The sequence below is a fragment of the Papilio machaon genome, chromosome 10, assembly GCF_912999745.1.
Source record: "Papilio machaon chromosome 10, ilPapMach1.1, whole genome shotgun sequence".
In the NCBI taxonomy this organism is placed as follows: Eukaryota; Metazoa; Arthropoda; class Insecta; order Lepidoptera; family Papilionidae; genus Papilio; species Papilio machaon.
In genome coordinates, this window is record NC_059995.1 from 1470563 (window position 1) to 1495999 (window position 25437).

The 25437-nt window shown below is 37.1% G+C and overlaps 1 protein-coding gene across 1 annotated transcript in view; it reads right to left on the reverse strand.

Moving 5' to 3' along the window:
- LOC106713369 (axin) overlaps positions 1-25437 on the reverse strand; it is a 65065-nt gene that overhangs the window by 615 nt on the left and 39013 nt on the right. Inside the window, exons 3-17 of the mRNA XM_045679542.1 lie at positions 10404-10468; positions 8260-8341; positions 7801-7906; positions 7418-7532; positions 6746-6894; positions 6360-6474; positions 5585-5713; positions 4746-4894; positions 3909-4046; positions 3172-3280; positions 2812-2955; positions 2369-2474; positions 1720-1990; positions 749-967; positions 63-239 (exon numbers count right to left, since the gene is read on the reverse strand). Of these exons, the coding sequence (XP_045535498.1) occupies positions 63-239; positions 749-967; positions 1720-1990; positions 2369-2474; positions 2812-2955; positions 3172-3280; positions 3909-4046; positions 4746-4894; positions 5585-5713; positions 6360-6474; positions 6746-6894; positions 7418-7532; positions 7801-7906; positions 8260-8293 (1961 nt within the window). The 5' untranslated portion in view covers positions 8294-8341; positions 10404-10468. The remainder of the gene's footprint in view (positions 1-62; positions 240-748; positions 968-1719; positions 1991-2368; positions 2475-2811; positions 2956-3171; positions 3281-3908; positions 4047-4745; positions 4895-5584; positions 5714-6359; positions 6475-6745; positions 6895-7417; positions 7533-7800; positions 7907-8259; positions 8342-10403; positions 10469-25437) is intronic.

Here is a 25437-nt window from a genome sequence, read left to right on the forward strand (position 1 = left end):
ACTTAAAAAACTGCTATTTTATTTCACTGTGTACCTTTAAATTTAAAAGATCGTAGGCATACCTGTAATTTCCTTTCCGGGGCAGATAGTCCTTGAAGGTCTTGAGTGTGAGCGGCACAGAGGGCACCTTGAAGCGGTACGGCACCACCTCGTCCAGGAAGCTCACAACCACCACAGTGTGCTCCGCCGCCCCGGCCGCGCCCCCCGCAACACCCTTGCCACCGCCCCCACCACCGCCACTGCAGAGAGACAACTTGAATTACATCTTATCCTCTACTTACATTGTTCATAAAGATGGCGATGAGATTACGTTCCGGACACATTCCCAGCAACAAGTTCGGATTTCTCATGAAAAAAGTTCAATCACCTAATTGCAGAGACTGTGGGGTAGTGGAAGACATCCACCATGTTGTTTTGGAGTGTGCTCGGAAGGAACAGCTTAGACGTAATTATTTTAAGGTGTTCGGGTATAATGTCGGTCAGATAAACACTATCCTGGCTTACCCGTCTTCTGACGAGGCCAGGATGATGTTTAAGTTGACCGACATGTGTTTAAGAAACAATGTAGATAATTAGATGTAAGGTGTATTTATTGGAAGGCTTATGGGGCGATATGGTCGCATTGCGACAAAGCCTCTTTAATTACTAAATAAAAAATAAAAAAAATCTTATCTTCTACTTAATTAACTATTAGTCTCTGTATCTTTCATTAAATGTTAAATGTATGTTGAACGCAATGTACACATACCGTGGTCGTGCCGGCTGGCGGTCGCGGCGGCGCGGCTCGTCGCGCTCCGCGCTGGAGGCACGCGAGAGGTCTCGCTGGCGGCGCTCGAGGCGCTCCAGTCTCTCCGAGCCCTCCGCAATCCACAGCAGGATGCGGGGCTCCACACCGCTCGCCCCGCCCTCGCTCACCACAGACACCCCGCTGTCCGTCAGCTCCGTCGCCGTCTTCTTTGACAACGATCTTGAAAGATAATATACTTGTTGATAAGTCAATTTTATTCAAATAAAGCAAAAAACTATTCGAACATCACATGGATTTTCTTTTATACATGTAAAAAATTCAATATCTCACACCAAAGTAAATAAATAACACAACCAACTCTGAAACATCGACGATGTAAACCCAAAAATTGAAAAAAATATTCGTACTTTAAAAATATACCTTTTTTTGTGTAGTACATTAGTAGAACTTTCATAAAGACAAACCGAGACACACAACTACAACAACCAACATGCGCCAAGCTTACAACTAAATTAAAAACGAAATAAAAATTAAAACGCATCGCTCTAAGATAACTCCTCAACGTCACTAAGCTCGAAATCAGATTTCAATTGAACAGCAAAGAAACCAACTGCACTGCGGCGGCGTTACGTTCTCTCAAATATAAATCACCTATGTCACGTTGAAGGGACGGCTTAGAGCTGCGTTATACCGCGGCTTATACGCGCTTACAGCGGCACAAGCACGCGCTAATACAGTACGCTGGAAAAGAGTACATTTCTTTACACTTCGCATGCTTTATTATTACAAAAACTAAAATCCTGTTAGTTGAAAAACTAGACAAAAATTATAACATCGTTAATTCAAGAAATACATGTTAGTTGGCGATTAGACCCATCCATACAAATGTATATACAAACTTATAATATTTATTTATGGTTAAAGATTAAAAAAAAACCGTGTTGTTAATATTACATTGCAATAAATAATACCTGCGTGTCAGTGAGTGAGGATGGTGAAGTCCCTCGGGCGCATCATAGTGTCCCGAGTCAGCGGAGAGGGCGGAGGGTGCGCGGCGAGCGGAGTGGCCGGAGTGTGTGGCGTGTGTGGCGTGCGGGGCGTGTGTGGCGTGCGGGGCGTGTGTGGCGTGCGGGGCGTGTGTGGCGTGCGGGGCGTGTGTGGCGTGGCGGCCACGAGCACGCCTCCCGCCTGGCGGAGACGCGCCCGGCGTGCGCTCCGACCACACGCGAGACACGTGCTGGTCTGTAAAGTTATATTACAATACATTAAATTAAACAAATGGATTTTTAGACGCTAGACACAACATCCGTTGCACGAATTGACCACACAGAAGAATGCGTCAAGTGAAAGCAATTCCCAGTTTTATCTGATAAGCGTGTTGCTGGAAACCTAATTTTACTCCCCTTTCGACTCCCCGAAGTGAATTTGACGGAGAAGGGGACGCATAGGAAAGGGATATATCCTCCTTCGATTTAAGTTAGGCAACAAATCTGCAATTGCGTATATTTATAGGCAGCAATCGCTTCAATATTTAGACGTATTCAGTGGCCGCTTACTCGTTTGTCACCTTATGATAAAAAAAAATTAAATCTTATTGAATATGGTAGTTTTGAGACTGACCGAGGATGTCCTGGTCGTTATCATCGTCGACCTGAAGTTTCTCGCGGATAGCTGCGGCCACTAGCTGCGGTGGTAGCGCCTGCGTCGACAGCTCCTCACCCTCACCCTGTAAATGTACAATTATTTCTGTTACTGCCGCACTCAGAGTCGTAAATTAGGCACTAAGAGCGACCTTCATTGGTAAAGACAAAGGATAAAGGTTAAGTAAAACTTTATGTAAAGACATTGCCACATGCAGAATTGTTATTTATTTACGAAGGTTACCCTTTAGAGTAGATTTAACATGAAAAAGCTGATATTTTAAATTAAAATCTCTATTTTTCAAATAGAATATGCACCAAGGGACTTATGTCACCACTGTGAATGTGGTAGTGGGCGTGGCGATGAGTATTGTGGGCGGGGTGAGTGTTGTGGGCGGGGTGAGTGTTGTGGTTGGGGTGTACCTCAGCGAGCCTCCTCTCGAGGCGATCCTTGGCGTCCAGGTCGCGGCGCACGCGCTCCAGCTTCTCAGTGAGCAGCGCTGCGAACTCCTGCGGCGGTAGCGCTCGCAGCTGCTCACACTGTACACGCTGCGTGCGCGGGATCACCTGCACAATACCACGCAAAACTTATACAACATATTCACTAAACTTACACTTAGAATACACAAGGGTTAAAACACAAGTTGTTGCAGTCGAAGACCTTCCTCAAGAATCATTTATCAGACTTTTAAATGATCGTCTGATCGTTGGATTTTGTATGTAACCTTTAAGCTAAATCATAAGGAAATTGGTATATGTTGTGAGTTTGTGTACAATGCTCACCATGGCGGTGTCCTGCTCCTTGTTGATGAGGGCGTGCCTGTCGAGGCCGTGCAGCCGCGGCCGGTGTCGCGACTCTCGCGGCTCTCGACCGCGCACCGCCATACCGTCACTGCAATACAACAATTATATGAAAACTAGTTAAATAATCACCGACATCGAAAACTCTGTACACGTTATCTTACAAATTTGATGTAGTAGATTCGCTAGATGGCGCTGTCACTAATCCTGTACGTAAAAGAAACGCAGTATAACTGTCTTTTTAGAATTGTATGATAGTAATGTTTTGCATTGTGATATTAGTGTTTGCTTCAAAGCTGTGTGCGTGAAAGGGAACTAAATGCAACTTAGTAGGTAAAAAATAAAAGAAAAAAATATAGTTAAGCTCACATCTATTTATTTAACTACTTACCTATTTTGTTGATGAAAATACACACTTACCTTGTTATTTATTAAATACTAGCTGTCGCCCGCAACTCCGTCCGCGCGCAGTTAAAAAAAACTTAATAGCGGTATGAATTTTTTCTCGCCTTTTAAACCTTCCCTAGACCTCCACGAACATTTCAAGACTAAGATAAGATAAATCCGTTCAGCCGTTCTCGAGTTTTAGTGAGACTAACGAACAGCAATTCATTTTTATATATATAGATAGATAGATTGCAACTCTTAAGATCCTAGTGAGCCTACCAATGTCTTCTAGTGTGAGATATTTCCTGACCGCGAGAGGGAGCTATACTCACACGCTGCTGCCGGAGAGGGACACGGCATCGCTGTCTGTGCGGCCGCTGCTCAGACTGGCGCGCTCCGAGTCCTGGCGCGAGGCGGGGCAGTAGCCGGCGTACGACACGTGCGCGCTGTACACCGACCGCTTGCGGTTTCTGCTCTTACCACCGGGACAAGGACGAGGGGCAATGGATGTGGTGCAACACGCGGTAACATCGCAATACACGCGTCGTATACGTATTGAGACGGGAAAGCAATGGACGGTTTATAAAGTAAGTGTTTCGTGTGAAGGAATTTTGTAAGGGATAAAGTCAGGTGGTAAAAACATTGTAGCGTGGATACAATCGAAGTCAGCGAACATGCAGGCAGGGAACAAACATGGGGGCAAAACAATACAATGGACACATCAGTTAAGCTTCTAGGGGATAAAAATTATTAAAAAATTAAACGTAAATCAAAGGCGTTAAACGCTGGGACGTGCATGCATTGCGGGGTCACTCGTTAAACAAAACGCTTATTAATAATAAACTAGCAATGGAACTAAAAAACGATGGATAATGAACACATTGAAAAAAAAAATGTCAACCTACACTTACATATCTACTTTGTCTAACAAACTATGTACAATAAATATTAAAAAGCAAATAATAAAAACATTTAAGAAGTAAAGTATATATTTACTGCACTAGTATTGTCTGTAATTTAGTCTATTTAAATGTACTCCGTGTCGGTGCTTAGATGAACTGTGTAATTATTACACATGAGAGTTCACATGTGTACAGTGTACATGTTAGATGTGTTGTGTAATTACACGTGCGTGTTGGTGTGTATACAGTGTACAGAAGTGTACTCACGGCGCGGCGTCAGAGTGCAGACGGCGGGTCTGTGTGGCGAGCAGGGCGTCGTGCGTGAGTCGTGCGGGCGCGCCCCCCACACCCCCCGTGCCACCCCCCGCACTCAGCTCCTGACCCTCGTGCAGCGTCGCCAGCCCACAACCCAGCGACTGAAAACAACGATGAAAACTAAATATCGCTTGGTCCTATATATAAGGACCAAAGTAACAAATTGATTGATTGAAAAGCTACATCTTAGTCTAGTTAACAACATGCACTAAATACAAATAAACATTTACATGTGTAAACGTGTTTTTTTTAAGTCTATTATTTCTTTTCCTATACGCTTGAAACTTTAAGAGCCTCTCCAGAAAAGTTGTCAATTTTCACATTGGCCCTTATTCGTAGGTGCCATCGATATAGCTATGAAAAGTGTAAATAATTTGGATCCAAACGTACTTAATTTCACGGAGATAATTTTAATTACACGAATACATATCCGATGAATATCATGCCAGAGGCAAAACTGTTGTCTTTCTTTCGTATCTAATAAGGAAAGTACGAGAAGGGAAAGTTGATATAGCGAAAGGTGACATGTATAGAGAAGAGAAACATCCTTCTCTGTTCATTCCCTCCTCTGTCTGGTAAAGGTTAGGAAACGCATCTTTAACATTGACACTTTGAATAGATGTCTACGAACCGCGGTCTGTTCACTATTTTTACCGTTTGCCTCATAATCTACAACCAAGACTAGAATATCGTGACAACATCTGGGTAGTGATGACATGTGTAATGAATAGTGCGTGTGTGTAATGTGTACAATGTGTACAGAGGGACAAAGAGACGATGTGGAGACTCACGGCGAGGTCTCTGTGCGGGGGCTCGGTGTCGGGAGATGAGAGAGGCTGCGTTGCTGCGCTCACATACGACACATACGCCTCCGAGCGCAGGAAAGCTTGGTACGTTGTCTCCGTTATCGCCAGAGTCACCTAAAACCAATAAACGTATTTTTAAATACAGTTGCTTAAAAATGGCGTATAGCGTTCGGGATGTAGGCTACATACTCGTGCTTTTTCTTTACCTTTACCGAATTCATGCGTTCTCTTTCTCAAGTGTCAAAATAATGTCTTTTAAAAAGAAAAAAACAACCAAGAAGTTTTTACAAAAAAAAAAAAATCATAGAAATTTTTAATGATTCATGCAAATATTTCTAAAAAATAGCTACTAATTTGTTTCAATATCAGATTTAATGATTTGATTAAATGAATTAAGGTTAGATTTCATTTCTCATTAAATTTCATTTTATATCAATAAAAAAAATCTATTGAAGACTTGGCTGTACGGACAAAGGTTCCTTTGCCTACTCAGAATGGATGAAGAAAACAAAAAAAATCTCTGCTTATATTTTACGGTTGGCGCCATTTTCCAAAAATTTTAGTTAGTTGAGTTTATTGTGTTTTTATTATTCTAATAAATTGCGTCATTTTTTCGCAACTGTGCGGGGAACCGCCATTACCACTTGTTCCTACTGTCAAAACAGTCTTTCCTTGAAATGAAATATACTATATTTTTTGAAAGTATTAAACAAGCGTAGTAACAATATTTTACCCATATAATGTAATTTGTGAGGCTTACCTCTTGCTCCATGTTGTCAAAGATGGTCTTTTCTATACTGGAGCCATCTTTGAGGCTCTGTTTCACGCGCTGCTTCAGCTCCTCGGGCATCGCTAGCTGTGACTTGCGCAGGAATCTACAACAAACGAACATATTATACTTAGTCCGTAACTTTGTACACGGGACTGTGTTTCCTTCTACACTGTCCACCATTTTATATGATAAATTAAACAAGTCTAAAGATTAAATTGGAAATAATACAGTAGTGAAATAAGTGCTACACATTTCGACAAACAGACAAACATTTTGAGTTCTACAGTTTTGATAAAGATCTAATAGTTTTTTTTATATTTCTGAAAAGACATCGATTAGTTACTAGTTTTGTTACATGTAATAGTGATACTAACTTGTATATAGCGGAGACGACCTGTCGTATCTTGGATGGCTCGGTCTCCTGGCGCAGACCTTGCACCGCGAAGTAGAAGTTGAGCCTGTCCACGTGCAGCCCGCCCGCACCCGACACGAACTTACGGAACAGACGCACTCCCTCCGCGTCCTAACACATACACAATACGATTTTTATAAAGTACATTTCCACTAACGAAACAGTCATACATATAATCCAATCATGTTCTTTGATAATTGAAATAATATTATGTTAGCCAGTTTAAAGCCACAGTTCGCTGTGACACATCCTACAATACACAACTCACGCCTATAACCCAGAGGGGTAGGTAGAGATCACGGACCTCCATTTGGTGTGGTCGAATAAACCTTGGCAGTCCACTTTTTGTCATTTCGGGAGACAGAACGTTACGGGTGGCGATATGTGCAGGTTGCATCATGATGTTTTTCTTCACCGTCCGAACGTCGGATAAATGTACATATGTAAATAGAAAAACATATTGGTACTCGTACACATCGGGATTCGAGCCACCGACGCCCTTATACATATCCTGCAATGTTTCCTTTAATTACAAAGGTATAGTTTCGACATTTTATTTGAAAAGTGGGACAGTAATAAAGTATAATTGTTAAATAAGTGACAGTAGGTAGGGCAAGACGTGATGTAGGGTTACCTCGAGGAGGTCGTGCAGTGTCCGCGCCCAGCGCATGTAGGGCGGCGAGGTGGGCGAGCGCGGCGAGCTGCCCGACGAGCCCTCCGTCTCCTCGCGCCACGCCGCCGCTCCCATCCTGACACACACAGCCACAACATTATTATTAACTATTTTAAATGCATCGTTACCCTAATCAATAGATTTCTATGGCCTGTATGTAAACATGTTAGAAAAAACACAAAAAAAATAGACATAACAATATTTTGTACAAATATTCTAGCACAAGAAATTTAAAATTGAACCTAGAAATATGTAGAATGTTGAATTTATTAACAATTTATATAAATTGGTTACAACATAACATTCTGGATGTTTAAATTAAAAAAAAACGTGTAATAACTAACTTAGAGAGGTGTGGGTGTGTGAAGACATGTTTGGACTGAGATTTGCTCCTCTCCTCCCCAGAAGCCGGCGGCAGCGACGACCTGTCTGCAAGCTTGTGCTCCCAACCTAAATTTTAACATTACAAAAATATTTAAATATTACATTTGCACAAATAAATAAAACATCTAGTAACTAAATTATGGAATAAAAAAATAGTTAATGTTTTGTTAAGGAGGTCAAAAAGGGATAATGTTTTTAAGCTCTATGTCCAAACAACTGTAGTCTGAACAGCTTCGTCTAGTATCCCACAGTATCACAACTAAATGCTTCCACTCCGGAAACACGAGCCACTAAGACATATCAGTTTTTTTCAAGAATAACGAAACCGACAATATCTTTTCCATGGTATGTACAGTAGCATATAAACAATGAGAATAGTCTTGTAGTTTAGATGTTACATAACTTATTATGTGACATACCTTGCGGGTGGCCGCCTATAGGAGTGTGGCTCATGGCGCACAGGCCCTGCTCCCACCCGCGCGCTGCATGGCGAGACACCAACTGACAAACAAACAACAACTCTATATTAATCAAACAATAATATCAAAATAATTACTTAAACATAAGAAATAAAAGCCCTACTTATGTAGTTTTAGTGATATCTCAGTTACTACAACTAGCAAAAAGAAAGATCAACGTTCAGGTCGAAAAAAAACTCCATTCACACTAATAAGACATGACTAAGGGGCATCAGGGATAAAAAAAAATAAGTAAAACTAAATACTCTTTAACAAAAACAAATAAAACCATTTAAACAACACTTAAACTGCCTTCTTTTTCTCCATACCATTCTTATTATATCCATCTTAGTCAGTTTTTCTTTCAAAATTACCGAACAATAATTGCACATTTTACCCGACTTACAGAATGAGCGTACTAAGCATTGTAAAAAAAAATCAATAATCCAAACGCAGAGGGCAAAATACAACAAGCCTTTCATACAAATTGCACAAGTTAGAAAGAGACAGCAAGTAAAAATGAGGCAGCGGTCCAAAGTCAAGAGTCTCCGCCATCGATCGGAGCACAGAGCCAAACATCAGCTTTGCAACGGCTGTTAAAATCTTTTCACAATGCATATCACTATACTAAATTCACTCAAATTAAGGCATATCAAATTACAAAGTAGTTTAAGCACATTATAAAAAGTTGAAAAAATATTCTCCGATCAAAAATTTCAAATCCCTTTCACTTTATATCTTTATAATATTACAAAAAAAAGGGACAACATAATAAGAGCATGTCATAACAAATCAAATCATAACTTCATGGTTCAATAAACCATTTATGAAAAAGGGCAAAAAATTATAAAGGCCTTACCATATTCATTGTATTTAAACAAACAATGAGTAGAAGGAACTTTATGGTAAAAAACAGTCTATGGTATAACAACACTGGATATTAATATTTTTTTTTATAAATAAAGCCGAGAAAGCACGACTGCGCAATGCTCCGTCAGTGATCGAAGTGAAGGATTCAGAGCTGGAGGCCGAATGTGTACTACAATGGGCTCCGATCGAACATTGCTCCGGCCCTCGCACATTGTGTATTGCATGTGTTTATGATAGGGTTTATTATAACTACAAAATCAATACTGAGCAAGCATATCTAATGTACATTGTGAGTTAATATTGTGAAACTAAATAGAAAGATTTTAGATCTAATCATTATGTTATAGTTTGTTTAAGATCAATATGAATAAAATATACTTTTTAAATGTCTTTTTAAATAAACAATGCTATATAGTGCTTTATTACTTTTACTATAGTTTAAAATATTCTTCAGTTTTAAAGAAATTACTTTCTTAGTAAACTTTTCCCACATAACCTATACAGTATTTGATTACTTTTGTTGACCATATAGTGTAAATGAGATACAAGGACTAAAAATATTTGTGGCCTATGAAAATAAAGACGGGAAACAAGTTGTAAACAAAGAACTATAGTTGTAAAAGTTGCCGCCTAAAACGTTTCGGTAAAGAAAAGTAAGGTCTAGCAGTATCATGCGACGCCGCTCTAAATTTCGTAAGCGCTCAGCATCCCGAGTAATATCTCGCGGTTGTAAACACAGATTTCTTACACGGAAATCCGGAAGGATCGTATTTATGGAACATTAATGAGTGAAAGACTACACAGAATTCGATAGACTTACTCACTGCAGCAGAACGGCACTCTCTTTAGTAAATGAGGCGAGGACATAAAAACGAAAAGTTTCTTGGAAATAAATAATAAATTAGCTTGGCTCGATTTGGTTTTGTATACAACAGCGACACGAGTTTGACACTTGTCATTTTTGATGGATGAATACATGACAGCGGAATTACTACGTAAACTAGCGCCATCTAGTCCTGCGACGGGCAACAAGGAAATGGCGGGTAATTTGCATATTGTTAGAATGAATCACTAGATGTCAGTAGATGAAACGAAGTAGGTAAACTCGATTCTTGGCGGGAAATACAATTACGGTATGTAATTTTTTTCTAGTATTTTTAATTAAACATCAAACAAAAAACGTTTAAATTTGAAAGTATATAACTTTTATACAATAATTTTTCTATATCCCGTACCTGTGTGGCAGCTTACTGCCGCTGCATTTTCGTTTGTCGGATCAGTTTGTTTGTTGAAAATGTATCTGAAACAACGTGGAGCATGTTAAAACTTTTTAAATCAAAAGTTTTTGAAAAACTACTACTAGTAAGTTTTACACAATTTTGTCTCAATTTTTTCAACTCTATCTTGAAATGGTGGATGTTGATGATGGGATCACTCTCAAACCAAATATACACTTATAGACTGATTCGGAAAATATTTATTCTTACTCAAACATATTGGATATAATTTAGTTGAAACAGTATCATTATTAAATATGTATAAAAAGGTTAAACAGTTATTTTAGATTACAAGACATCTTACTTCTTTGAGAATATAAACGGAATTAATTTATTATAACATACTTCAAACTTAAGAAAATAATACTGACATTCCTAATTCAAAATAATTTAAACATACTACATAAAAAGCCAAGTAGGTCAGAATTATCAAAAGGAGTATGTATAGGTATATTCTGAGATTACCAAATCAACACACCCCCTTAATCTCAGAATATACATCATAACAACAGACAAGTACAGAAAAACTCAAATATTTAAAGTTATCAACAAAACACCAATAATAAAAAACAATAATACATTCTCTCAATAAAACCACAAACTCTTAAACTTCAAAACCACAAGAAAAACACAATAAAGTATAAAGGATGGAGATATTAAAAATTCTGTAAAAGTTTCTCTTAAAAGTTTCATTTGAATTCCGTTAAAATATATATTAGACTGTAAAATATTTGACCTTGTATTAAAAGTCAAACCATAAGTCCAAAACTGAGCAAAAGAAAAAATGAAAAATTCAGAATATTCCTCCACTAACAAAAATTAATTGATTCACACCCACGCTTCCACTGCCCGAATCTATTAACTCCACCAAATTATCAACAACCCTTACACTAACACTTTCTGCAACAACAACAACATCAACAACTTTCTGCAACAACAACAACATCAACATCAACACAACAACAACAACAACAACAACAACAACAACTCCAACAACAACAACAACTCCAACAACAACAACAACTCCAACAACAACAACAACTCCAATAACAACAACAACTCCAACAACAACAACAACTCCAACAATAACTACAACAACAACAACAACTCCAACAACAACTCAACAACAACAACAACTCCAACAATAACAACAACAACTCCAACAACAACAACAACAACAACTCCAACAACAACAACAACAACAACTCCAACAACAACAACAACAACTCCAACAACAACAACTCCAACAACAACAACTCCAACAACAACAACTCCAACTCAATAACAACTACAACTCCAACAACAACAACTACAACTCCAACAACAACAACAACTACAACTCCAACAACAACAACTACAACTCCAACAACAACAACTACAACTCCAACAACAACAACTACAACTCCAACAACAACAACTACTCCAACAACAACTACTCCAACAACAACAACAACAACAACTCCAACAACAACAACAACTCCAACAACAACAACAACTCCAACAACAACAACTCAACAACTACAACTCAACAACTACAACTCAACAACTACAACTCAACAACTACAACTCAACAACTACAACTCAACAACTACAACTCAACAACTACAACTCAACAACTACAACTCAACAACTACAACTCAACAACACCAACTCAACAACTACAACTCAACAACTACAACTCAACAACACCAACTCATCAACACCAACTCATCAACACCAACTCATCAACACCAACTCATCAACACCAACAGCAACCCTCTCTATTCTATCTTCATTTCTTCAACCATTTTTTCACAAAACACGTCATCCGCCGCTGCACTCATCTTTTTCAACACCGTCGATGGTCACCTCTTCTTCTCTTCTTCAACCGTTTCTTCAAAAATCACTTCATCCGCCTCTGCATTCATCATTTTCAACACCGTCAATAAATGGTAGATGGATCTTTGACAAATTTGTTTGCAACTGTCACTCTTCCTCCATCTTGACATATTTGTTTGCAACTGTAATTCTTGCTATCCAAACAGGAAAAATGCTCCAAAAAATATAAATATCAGCATTTCTGGGCCCATAACCTCTTGAAATGGTGGATGTTGATGATGGGATCACTCTCAAACCAAATATACACTTATAGACTGATTCGGAAAATATTTATTCTTACTCAAACATATTGGATATAATTTAGTTGAAACAGTATCATTATTAAATATGTATAAAAAGGTTAAACAGTTATTTTAGATTACAAGACATCTTACTTCTTTGAGAATATAAACGGAATTAATTTATTATAACATACTTCAAACTTAAGAAAATAATACTGACATTCCTAATTCAAAATAATTTAAACATACTACATAAAAAGCCAAGTAGGTCAGAATTATCAAAAGGAGTATGTATAGGTATATTCTGAGATTACCAAATCAACACTCTAAACAATTGAAAACCAAAATTCAATTTACATTCAGCAAATCACGCGCAATTATGCCAAGTAGTTCAGGCGAGATTTAAACTTTAACAAGATAAGTAAGATATTCAATTGTAACAGTAAATTAAATCGATTAACAAATGAATGGAATGTAATATAATTATCAAAGAGTATCGGCAGTGGGCGGCGATGTTTGTTTCGGCGAAGATCACACGACGGCGTAGGTAAGCAATAACGTTAATTCAATCAAAATAATTATAATAGACATGTCATTTGATTGAATTTGATTCCCTTAGTAAAGATAATAAATATATATATCATTTGACAATAAAATACTTTTTATTAGCTTAGATATTAATTCTATTTGTTAATTTTATGACAAGGATCGTATATAATAGTTGTATTTCGATTGTTTTAATTCTTTTTGCAACATATTAGAAACAACTGTTTAGAAATATATTGTGATACATTTACTTTTCTTTGAAAAAAAAAACATAGATAACATTACGTTTTTATAGGAACTCCACAATCGGCAGCGGAAATCCACAATTAGTTTATCTAACATCTCCATCTCCAAACATAACTCTTTTAATTTCCAATACCACAGAGTATAATAAAGTTCCAAACAAACATTTTACGTTTTATAACGGTTTGAATCATAAAATTAACAATTTGACGTGTGACCGTCGTACGAAGCGGGGACTGTTGCGTTCGTTAACAAAATTATCACGTCATGCTCAGCAGCTGATTAGCATCGCAACACGAATAACACTTAGCTCACCATAAACCATAGACCGTTGTAACCATCTAGTGACGGTCAGCATGAATAAAATACTTCCGAAGGTGTCAATCAAAATATTGTTTTATGAAATCACAAGTAACGGTACGAAACAGGTGATGTTGGCGCAGACGTTGGAACAGGTCTCGTAAGGCCAAGAATCAATTTTATTTGATCTCAGAGAACAAGGGTAAAATAAACCGCCCTTAAATAAATAAATAGCCCAGTGAACTACGTATATTCTATATTTTTTTAATACACCTGTTTTTTTTTCCTACCGATGTGTGCTAAGTTTGAAGCGTTATTAAATATGATTGTCGTGGTCATCGTTGTTAGAGCTCTAACCATATTTTACAGACAATGTATTTAAACTAAAATGTAATTTAAAAAAAAGTGTCAACATTTGAGCAGGAGCAAAGGCGACGTGGGTCGATAGATCGGGCCGCGTCGCCCGCTATCATTAGCCGAGAGCACGCACTAAGCGACTCTTTGATGTGCGCAAACTTTCCCGTTTTCCTTTGATTGCTATAATGGAACTGTGCTGTTATTACACTAATTGAATTTTCGCAAAGCCGGCGCGTCACCGGGTTATTCGGACTGGCGTAATACCTGGCGGGTACCAGGACAACTCGAATGATCATTGTATGACAAATAAAAATTATATTCGTCCCATTTAAAATTATTTTTCACATGTTCACAGTAATTAATTTATAATAAGCGACTTAGTATCAATATTACTAAATTATAAAACTACTAAAGAGGCTTTTTGGGAAGTGAGATTCCCAAAGAAAATTTTAAGTGAAAAACTTTTTAACAGTTGAAGTCGATAAGAAATATGATAGTTGGTAGTTTTTAAAAAGAGGTTTAGGTTTGGGAAAGCGAAATATAATTAATATGCCACCTTTATATGTCATCAAATTTGAGTATAACAATATATTGGATATATTGGCCAAAGGAGGCCCGTAATTTGTGCTTATAATGAAACTACACCAAAGCTTGCCTGCAGTCATTTTTTATTAAATTCTTAAAGGGAAGGTATGTATGTATGTATCGCGTTAAAGGTGACATAATAAAGAAGGGAGTGCCGACTGAAAAGACCAATGTGACATCGATGTGGAAGACGAAATCCTGGCGCCCCAAATAGAGCGAGACAAAGACAGTGAGATGTTAATCAACTCGTTGTAAGAACGGACATAAAATAAATGTAACATTAACACAAACTCGTCAGTTGCGTGGTGTTAGAGTGAGAGGAGAGACGTGTGCACGTTATTGGATCTAACTTCCTTTGTCTGCCTCGTGATTTAATTAACTATTACAAAGCTTTGTGTCTCACCTTTACTTTGTAAGCACCTTGCTACAACAATCAATATAAAATAGGTACCCCTTAACATAACATTTATTAAACATTTACTAAAAAAAAAATATGAAATAAAACGACTAAAATCATGTTCAAACCTAAACTAACCCAAGAAATTTTATTGTTAATTAATATTTTAAGGATCTTGGCATAAAATACTTTATAACACGAACTTATTTTGGTACCTCTAACTGAAAGCTGTCAACTTACAAATATTAAACACTAGAGTGGGTAAGGTGCAAAATCTTGCCTTTGTCATCTCGTTGCTGTGGTAAAATCAGACAGCCGATGCTTTAGCCGGAGATCAAAACGATAAGGGTTGTTCACTTTCAGAGATTCGTCGTCAAAAGGACTCGGCCACTTTGATCGGACCGATTCCTTGAAAATACCTACGCAACGTACTAATCAATCGTATGAGGGTATATCGGAAAAGACATTAAAGGCAATAGTTTCAGCTTGCGGTGAACTGTTTGCGAGAGCCGAGCGGGGTGGGTCCGGGCGAGAGCGGGGAGGCTCGGCGGGGCGCAGGGGAGGGACACGTTCTCGGCGCACATCAAAGGCGAGCCGAGACAAAGCCAGAGGAGCCTTTTAACTTTATTTAGCGGAGTGGTAAGTTTAGCCGGTCGCGAATCGCGCAGGTTAAAGAGTAACACACTCACTTTGAGCTAGGGCTGCGGGGGGCAGGGCTGCCGATGAACAATTTGTAACTCAATAGCTTCTCAATTAACATTGGGACAAAATTATAAATCTATCAAAAAACACAAAAGATAAAGGATATTTGAAAATGATAGTTTTGATGTTTCCACAAAATGATTATAACAGAGGAAAATTTCTCACCAGATATGTCGATTAAATGAAATACCTACTTAAAATTATAACATTTTTCATATCCAATATTTGCATTTTTGTGATATTTTCGCATTTCCACTTAAAATGAGCGAGCTAGTGGCAGAGGCAGCCCTAGAGAAGGGTGGAGGCATCAAAGCGGGCCGCTAATGCCGGCCATGGCGGCGCTTTGTCGGCGTCCTTTGAGGCGCGGACACCGCCTGCGCTTTGGACAATAAACCATCGCGATTGTCGCACCACCTCGCCCGCCCGCCCTCTGGCGCCGGCTAGGGTTGCCTACGGATCATTCTGATGTTAATACCCAGAGTCGTATCTGTATTGAGAGAATTTTCAATTTCCCTTATTTCGCATATAAGAAATGTTTTCCTTTGTTCTTGCAATTTGTAAAACAACGTTTTTTATGTTCTTTTCGTTGCAGCTAATTCAGACTCACTTTAATAAAAATAAGAATTTCTTTACTCACTTCCCACTTAATTAAGTTTAACTAACTTTACTATTTAATACAATTAAGTCTTGGACAGCTTGACCGTAGACTATTAAAGCTGTAGACAATGAAGCAGCATTTATTACGACCTGCAATGTCTGCTGAATCCGCGGCATTGAGGGTGGCGGTTGAAATGCAAATTATTGCAAAAATTCTAGCAATATCCGTTTGTTCATTTCGTAATTGGGTTCACGTTCGCTTTGGCGGGCGCCGCGCGCTTTTAGCCCATCCCTGTATCTGTTGTCAAAACGATTTTTTATGATTCCATATGAAATGGCTTCCTTTTAATATCATACCCTTTGCTGGTTTATGACGGCTGTGTTTCCACATTCACGTGAAAATTTGTAGTTATTTGATTTCGATTCGCTAACAATACAATGTTTCGACATCTTTTCAGAGAAGTCACACTCCAGAGTCGCTTATTGATGACTAAGAGAACCCCTAAGTGTTGACTAATATATGAAATAAACACTAAAGAAAGGTATAAGTATCCATCGAAAGACATTGAGTGTTGTAATTAGACCATTATGTCATCATAGCAACAAATGGACAATCAAATTTGATTGCAAATATTGAAATGATTTTATATTTAAAGATAGAAATGTTATCAGACATTGAATGAACGTGTAGAGATCAAACCCGGTCCGATGAAATCAATAAGTACTTAGCCTGATTACTCTCATTTTGTATCGGCGACGCGACCACGTCGCGGCATGTCGGCGGCATGTCGGCGGCATGTCGGCGGCATGTCGGTAGCGTGCCGGCGTGTCACACGATGTATATACACTTGTCGATATTGAAATTGAAACATCAAGAGACTAGCGATGAACTTTCACTGGAAACCTTTCATTGCGAAACCTTTCAACGTCAAATAGTTGTTAACTTTGTCGATAAACGGTAACATGTTTCAGTTCGAAGCTATCATGCCCGCGACTAAAGGGGATATGTGTGCGAATAAATTGCACAGTAAATATGTAAGCATATCGATAAATACAATCTCGAAAATCTGCAATAGATATGAGATATTTACTATTTTTATAACGCAATACACTCTTGGGAAGACATAAGTATAAAGCATCGTACGAGATTGGAACATTGTATTTTATACAGCACAGCTAACCATTGTGAGATCTCTTCGGAATAGGCAAATGTAAAATAGCTTTTAACAAAAGTATTGCATTCGTTAAAAACTAATTATATAACTCGTTTTAAAGCCGGTAGAGTCGAACATGTGAACGTGAATCGTATGATATGTTGCAAATTACCTTAGACTTATAGTTGTTAAATCTCGTCATTAAATTTAAAGCGTCCCCTCCCCCGCCTCCTTCCCCCCTTACCCCACGCTGATTACCATAAGCTGGCACAAAGGGCCGCGTTGCCTTTGACGAATTAGCCTCACTAACATTACCTATCTCTGACGTGGATAAAACGCAACGCTCCCGTTTCCCGCCACTCGTTCGGGAGAGACTATACTTATTGGCGATCTCCATCCCGCGCTGGGGCACAAAGCGCTCCTCAGCCGTTTGAATCGAGGCAATTAACTTCGTATTTAGTTTAATGTGCATGGTTGCTTTGCGAATAGAGAAAAAAAAAGTATCCGAGTCGACAATCGCTGTACGAAAGCGCGGTCGCCCCGCGGGACGTATTCGCCAGATTAAACATATTTAGCGATAAACAAAAAACTACAATTCTAAAGCCTGTGCTTCGCTGTGAAGGAAATTCTACTTACTTTGCGGCCGCTCAATGACTTCATTTACTCACTCAAAGCGCCTTTGTGGACTTGCGCTATAATTTTTAACTTAAAATTACTTGTGTTTGTAACGAAAGTGAATTGTAAACGAACAAAACACATTTATGCATTTTCATTTTATACTAAAAGGTTAAAAATGAACGCGCGGCTAACCACAGTTAAGTCAACATGACTATAATAAAATCAGAAGGTACTATTTTTGTTAGTTTTAGTGTTATCAGACGTAATAAGTACATAAAAATCCATAACACATGCGCGGATATAAAAATCAAAAGTGCCATGAGTCGCTTTAAAAAAAATGTGTTGGCCGTGTTTGGCTCGGAGGGAACACTGCTACGCCTCCAGATTGAGAATAGAAATAAAGACCGCGTGTTACTTATCAGACCAAACGTAAACTTATAAATTAACTCTATTCACGTAATATGTAATGGATGAGTTGCTAATATAACTTAATCTATAAAATAATTACAAAGCAAACTAAGGGTGACAAATCAAAAGCCGAGGTTCTTTGAGATCAAAAGAATCAAATTTGTGAATTGTCAAAGGCAAAGTGAGGCAATCTATTTGTCTGAGCGGCTCGGACGCCGCGCCCGCTCTTACAAAGCGAGGGCAATGTGGAACTTTCACTATAAAATCATTTCTTTTGTGAATGTTTCAAAAATATTAAAAATTTTGCTTCAATTTTTTTTTAATTATTCAAACATGTATTTCAGTGTCATAACATTAATTTAAATGGATGTCGTTTATTCAACATTCATATACCTCAAGTTCTACACAACATATTTTATATAGAAGGATTATCTGTGTATTTTATGACATATAACATGAAATCTTACAAAAACCAAAAAACAAAATAAGTATATATTAAAATCAAATAAGTGTCAACCCTAATGAATCGAAACATGAATGAAAATCGAAAATTTCGTTGAGGCAAGCAATTAAAACAACGACTCGTAACTAACTGCTTCCTGAGCAGACGAAACAAAACAATCGACATCGCATCGAGTGAGTGAGTAATTGGTGAATGGTGACTCGCGAAACTCATTCATTCATCAAAGTCAAATGTGCAGGAATGCCAAGGAATGCAGATAGCTGTGAAAATGCGTACGTATAATCAGTTACACGCTTGTCATTCTTTGCAGAGAAAGCGACGTCGTGTAAGGGGAATTTTGTATTCAGTACCCAGTACTTCCCGTCACGTTTAATTCATTAATTAAATAATTAATTAAAACGGGTTTCAAGGTAAAATATATCTTCTTTGCTATTAAAAAAAAACATAATTAATAATTTCAACCACTCCAACTAAGGGATTGTTTAGGAAAGAGGTCAGACTGTTTTCCAAAGTTTGATCCGATCTCGTATCTCATTAGTAATTCAAATCTTGTCAATTTTAATTTACCTTTATCATATGTGATATTAATGATATTATTTACCTATATGCTGAAGAATGGTGTGTCGACGTATTTTACGTGGTACATCAGCGGCATACAAAGGTAATTATCTTCGTTAACCAGCACTAACTAACCTCATTACCGCACTGCTCCGTGAATATATAAATGATGAATACAAAACAGGTGGCGCTGTTCGTCAAATTTAATGTGATTGCGATACGTTATATTTAAGTAACTAAATTTCTTAATAACTGATTTAGACTTACGGTCTCCGCTGTGAGTTATGTGCTCATTTTTCTTATGTATTTTTATTATATACTTCAAAGACGCATTATGTTTATGTTTTGTACGATACAAATCATTTAAATATAAGTTCTAAATGTAATTTTGCAACAAAGTTATTTTCCGAAATCCGGTTGCTTCTTCAGTTATCCAATTTAAACATATGTAACTACCATACCTAATATTAAAAAAATTTCGAATTTTTTAACAACAGCAATCTCTTAAAATATTTAACTCCGACTAGTGTAAAACAATTTAATATCAAGTGTGAAAATTTCACGCATCGTTGGCGGGCGCCCGCCCTGATGCCGCGCACAGGGCGGGCGCCGGGTAGGCCGGGAGGTATTCCGTCGCGACGCGGTGCACTCGACCGGCATTTTTGGTCGCACGCATCTTGACCGACGAATGCAAGACATGTCTATTCCTGGGGTATTCTGCATAACTCCCGACTGGGAATTTTTAAAATCTAAATCGCTAAAATCGTACTCTATCTAGCTACAATTGGATGAAAATAAATTTATTGATGCGACATCGAATCAGATCAGACAATTTTAATGCTTTATGATTCTCATATTGAATCTTTTGTGTCAAAATAAAAGTTTTAAGTTGCCAGGGCAAATATTTATTAGTACAAGAACTTCCGTAAAAAATAGTGTGTTGACATAATTTTGAATGGTGGAACCTCTATAACTCTTAGAAACGATTTTCTTTAATTTTCATCGAGAAAAAGCATCAATGTTATAAACATTATATAAATTTATATATAATTGTTCAAGTAGCGACCAAGCGACGTAATTTGCTAGTTTACCTCTGAACAGAGGAAATTGTCCGGCGCACGTGCCACGTGTTCCCTGCACGTGGACACCTGCGTGATTTGCCATTATGCCCTCTAACAAGAGCTCTTAAGGCTTAGAAGCCCATTAGTCGTAGCCATAACGTGTAGGTTCCCCTTCTTTTAATAAACATTTCAGGACAGAGTTACGTTAAATAATTTTAAAATAAAACAAATGAATTTCAGTATACACAAAATCAATTTTCAATGATGATTATAATATTGATTTAAATTTAAACAATGATAATATTAGATACAACGTGAGAACTTTTCAACGCATAAAAGCACCGTAGAAATGTTGGTCCAACTGGAATTTGCGAATATATAGATAAATCTATGGAAGAAAATTGTAAAATCAATGAATTTCATTTCCTTTCGGAAATATTCGAATAATCTGTAACATTTGTATGGAGTTACAAAGGTAAAAAAAATATGTCCTGAATTAAATACCAAAAATGGATGGTCGTCTGATCATTGGAAAGGGCATGTGCGTATTTTCAAAGGTGAAAAGATAATAAACGCACGGTTGAGTTTAACTCGGAAGAGACCAATTGTTAACATTAAATGTTCAATACTCTTTGCACTTTCATGTCCCAGATGATCTGTTAAAGTGCTATGATTGTAGAACTAAATCCACTACCATCATAAAAGTTTTATTTAGAATTCATACAATGTAAATAATCTCGTGTTTAGGCTGAATTAATTTAAAGTACAATGAGCGTAATTAACACACAAACAGCCGGAACACCGCCTGTCAGGACATGATGGAGCTCAGAGGTATATCCTGAGGGCACACGTCACCAGCCATTGTTTTTTTCCATTACAGGCCTGATTAAACGTCTCAACATTGGTACAGGTAGACAGGAACGATTGCAAAGCAAATCAGCCGGAGAATAGGATCTGGCGAGCGGCCCCCGGTGCCCTGAATAATGGATCCCCGCCTTAATCTTGGGGAACAATAAGGCCGTCTGCTCGCGACGTTTTGCATACAATGACCTGCCACGAATGAGTCGGAAAGGGGAAAATACGGATTCGAAAAGACGAGAAAGCTTTTTTAATGTACTTGATAAATAGGTAGCATCCGCAAAAGTACCTACGAGAAAAAACAACATTCATAGGAATAGGTATAGTATCTGAGAACACAAGAAACCGTTTCGTTACATCCAATCGTAAGTTGCAAGTTGGTAAGTTCTCAAAGGACAATCATTTAAAATAAAACTAATCTTTGACTAGTCGTCAACATAACTTGGATTTCTAGTTTATAAAATACCTATTCCAGGCATTTTATAGTCTAGAATATATTTATTTTTGCCATTGCAATCCAGTTGGTAAAAGTGTTGACAAATAAAAATAAAATCTTTTAGAAATCGTTAATTACCATGAAATTTGCAGTCAAAGTCAAATATGATTCGGGATATAAAACCGCACACCCGACATACGAACGACAATCCATTGCGGTAAAAAGTGATTTAGTTGCACAAAAACGTATCGACATATTCGACATTTCGCCACCGCATATGGACAGCTGTCTGTCCGTACTCGAAACCTTTGCACAGACATATAAAAAAAATGATTGCTTTTCTGTCACCAATCTATTTTAGGCGATGTTTTGTATTTACTTTTTACTGTACCAAAAACATAGCAAAGGTTGAAAAGAGAAGTAATAATAGTGCAGATTAATGAACTGTGAAATGCTTTTTAGTAATTACATTATTTTAATTTAACTGCTACAAGGAGTAAATTGTGCATTAATGCATTTTAGTTGTCATCTCATATCATCAAACAAATGGTGGCAAAGCAGGTGGTTAATCAAAAAACACACATTATACTAAATTTATTAAATTACAGAATTCGACGCAAATACCCTTTTTTAAATTCAAATATTGTATTGTGAACTTACATTAGTTTAACTGTATATAATTTTTGTTAAAAACCATTAATTCCTTAGCGGTTAGATATTTCTGGAGAATGTTATCTAACCAATTTATTTAATTAATTTTACTCCTTCCTTCGAAAGACCGTAAGCTTAGATAAGTACGATAAAGGAAGGTTTTAATGTTAAAAAAATAGATATCGAAAGACATCAAGGGTATAAATAACAATTAACTATAAATAACTGTATGACAGAAATACCCTTATTATTCCCTTATCTACTTTTAAGAAGTTGGCTAACGTACCGACTTTTTTGTTCAGATTGGTCAAGGACTGAGTATTTACAACAATAAGATTCGTTTTTGCCTCACACGAATTTGTTTTTTTTTTTAATTTTTTTTCAATTGCTTAATTGCTTTAAATATTTTACTTTTTATTTATTTACTTCATTTGATAATCATTCTATAAAAATTCAGAACTCGTAACGAATTTGTTTACTTAAAATTACGAAACTGTTAAGCGACAAAACTCAAAACATCTTGTTAACATGCTATTAAATGGAAGCAGTCGTTAACTAAGCCAATAACTTGTGGTCTAATTGTAATTTCGACATTCCATCTCTCTTGCACAATTTGAAAAGACGCTTCGAGTAAAAGAGGCGGAATATAAATTTGTAAGTATTGCTGATTTGGTTTCAGTTATTCTCCGGCGCCTTTCAACGACCACCCGTGGGCCCGGATGATTGGATCTATGAATAAAAGATAAAATTCAATTTGTGTAATGTAAGGCGTACGGACAATTATGCAGTATTCAATTATTTTCACAACGTAGCCGATTTGGCTGTTTTAAAAATAAATCAGGTATTAGACAGTCAAATATCAACGCAGTTTTAATGGAATACAACGACAATATTAACATAAAATTAATGATTGAACCAAACCAAGAAACATACTCAGAGTGATTAAATTAACATCAGTAACTTCGAAGCCAAAATACATCTAGAATGTTATTATTTAAATGATCATCGTATACAATCATTTAAGAAAAGTAAGATGAAATTTAAATTGTAATAATATCTAACACAAACCCCACTAATTTGTTTATTGGACCATTGCAACGCCTGTCTGCCGCATGAATCTATGAGAAGGGTTGCGAAAAATATATAGTAAGCTCTATGAAAAAACTAAATGTTGGTATAGGTACCAACATTTAAAATATAACATGCATGAAATTTAAATAAAAGAAATGTATCCTTGTTCTTATACCATTAATATTTATTAAAACTGCGGAATACGAATTCGTAATTATAAATCTTAGTAATACACGAATATTTATATAAAAAAAACTTGAGAGGTGTTAAGGGACACCCGGATGGAACGAAGTTCCTTTCGATTAATTAGTGAAGGGACCAATGTTTATTCTATGAATAAAAAACTTAAGTCTTCACAAGAAGTACATTTTATTTCTATGAATTTTCGTTATATATTGTCACGTCGTTGCCATGGTGAAGTAGCGCTCATTTGTCGTTAACATACTTACTATAGCAAAAAGTGTCGTGACAACTTTTCGTAAGAAATTTTCCGTCTAGCCCCCTTTCACAACGCGCGATAAGGAACTTCGTTCCAAAAGAACTTATCTCTAATTGATTTAAAAATGTAACATTTAAGTAGATGTATTTTAAATATTTCAATTCTTTAAACAATGCATCTGGTAAAACAAAGGGTAACAGACCTGGCGTGGAAGGGAGTCTGACGTAGTCCCGCCGCGACGTAATGGACACGCGCCTGCAGCTGACACGGAAGACATTCATTGCCCAGATATTCACATTTATTATTATAGATAAATGAAGAACCCTACCTGTCAACAACAACCCTTTTCAATAATAAAAATGTTTAATAATTATACTTCAATGCAAAAAGCACGCTAAAGTTTTCAAGCAAGTAGAACTCTGTTGGTAAAGATTTTTGGGTACAATGGATTTTACAATAATTATGTCGACTTAAATATTACTGGCGATTAGTAGAAATATTTAGCCTGTATTACGCCTTTAAAAAAATATTTCACAAGCCTATATGCTTGGTTCCTTTCCCTTACGTCCTGACTACTTTTTAAAAAAAAAAAAGGCAAAGGTTTTTGTTCTTAAGATCCAGTTCAACAATCAATCAGCTCTTATCCCATTTGTAAAATGTATTATTTAACTTAAAGACATGATATAGTTTTATAATTTATTGGAGCGGTTTTGTAAGTTTTTATTTTTATGTTATTTCTGCAACTAATTGCGTTTCATTCGAATTTCCATTCAATTTGTAGAGCCCCGTCTTCGTAATTTAAAAGTATTCCTGTCCAATCGAGTTGAATAAAACATTTCTTTTTCAATTTTTCTCTGTAATGCCAATCTCTTAGTGGCAGCTGCGTTTCCTAATAAAGACAAATCCATCTAAGAAATGACTTCATTCTTTTCGAATTTAGCAAGCTGCTATACGTAATTTTAAATATAAAATTAACCTATAAATTAAATATCTTTCAACAGATATAAAATTATACAAAAATAAATGCTGCAGTGATTACTTAGTGCTGTGTCAGAACACCCGCCATTCATGGGTTTAAGCGGTACTAGTCACCTTTGTAAACAAAAAATTAACAGTACTGCAATTGTTGGTTCTCGTGGAAAATAAATGCATATAATTTTCTCGCGTTGCGGCCTGAAGCATTTAAATAACCTAATCAACATACGCTTTACACGTTGAGGCCACATTGTGATGCCTCGCATTGCCGCCGTTACAATTGCAAATCCCATGCACGAAAACCAATGAGTTAACTGATGACAAACTCTATTAGATCAGCTTATCAGCATGAATAACGCCTACAGAAGATGACTGGACTTTACAATTAAAGGTACCGCCCAATACATTTGCATAGGTTTTTTTAATGCAAGGGCCCGACTTCTAACTTGGTCTAAACTATAACTTTTAGGACAG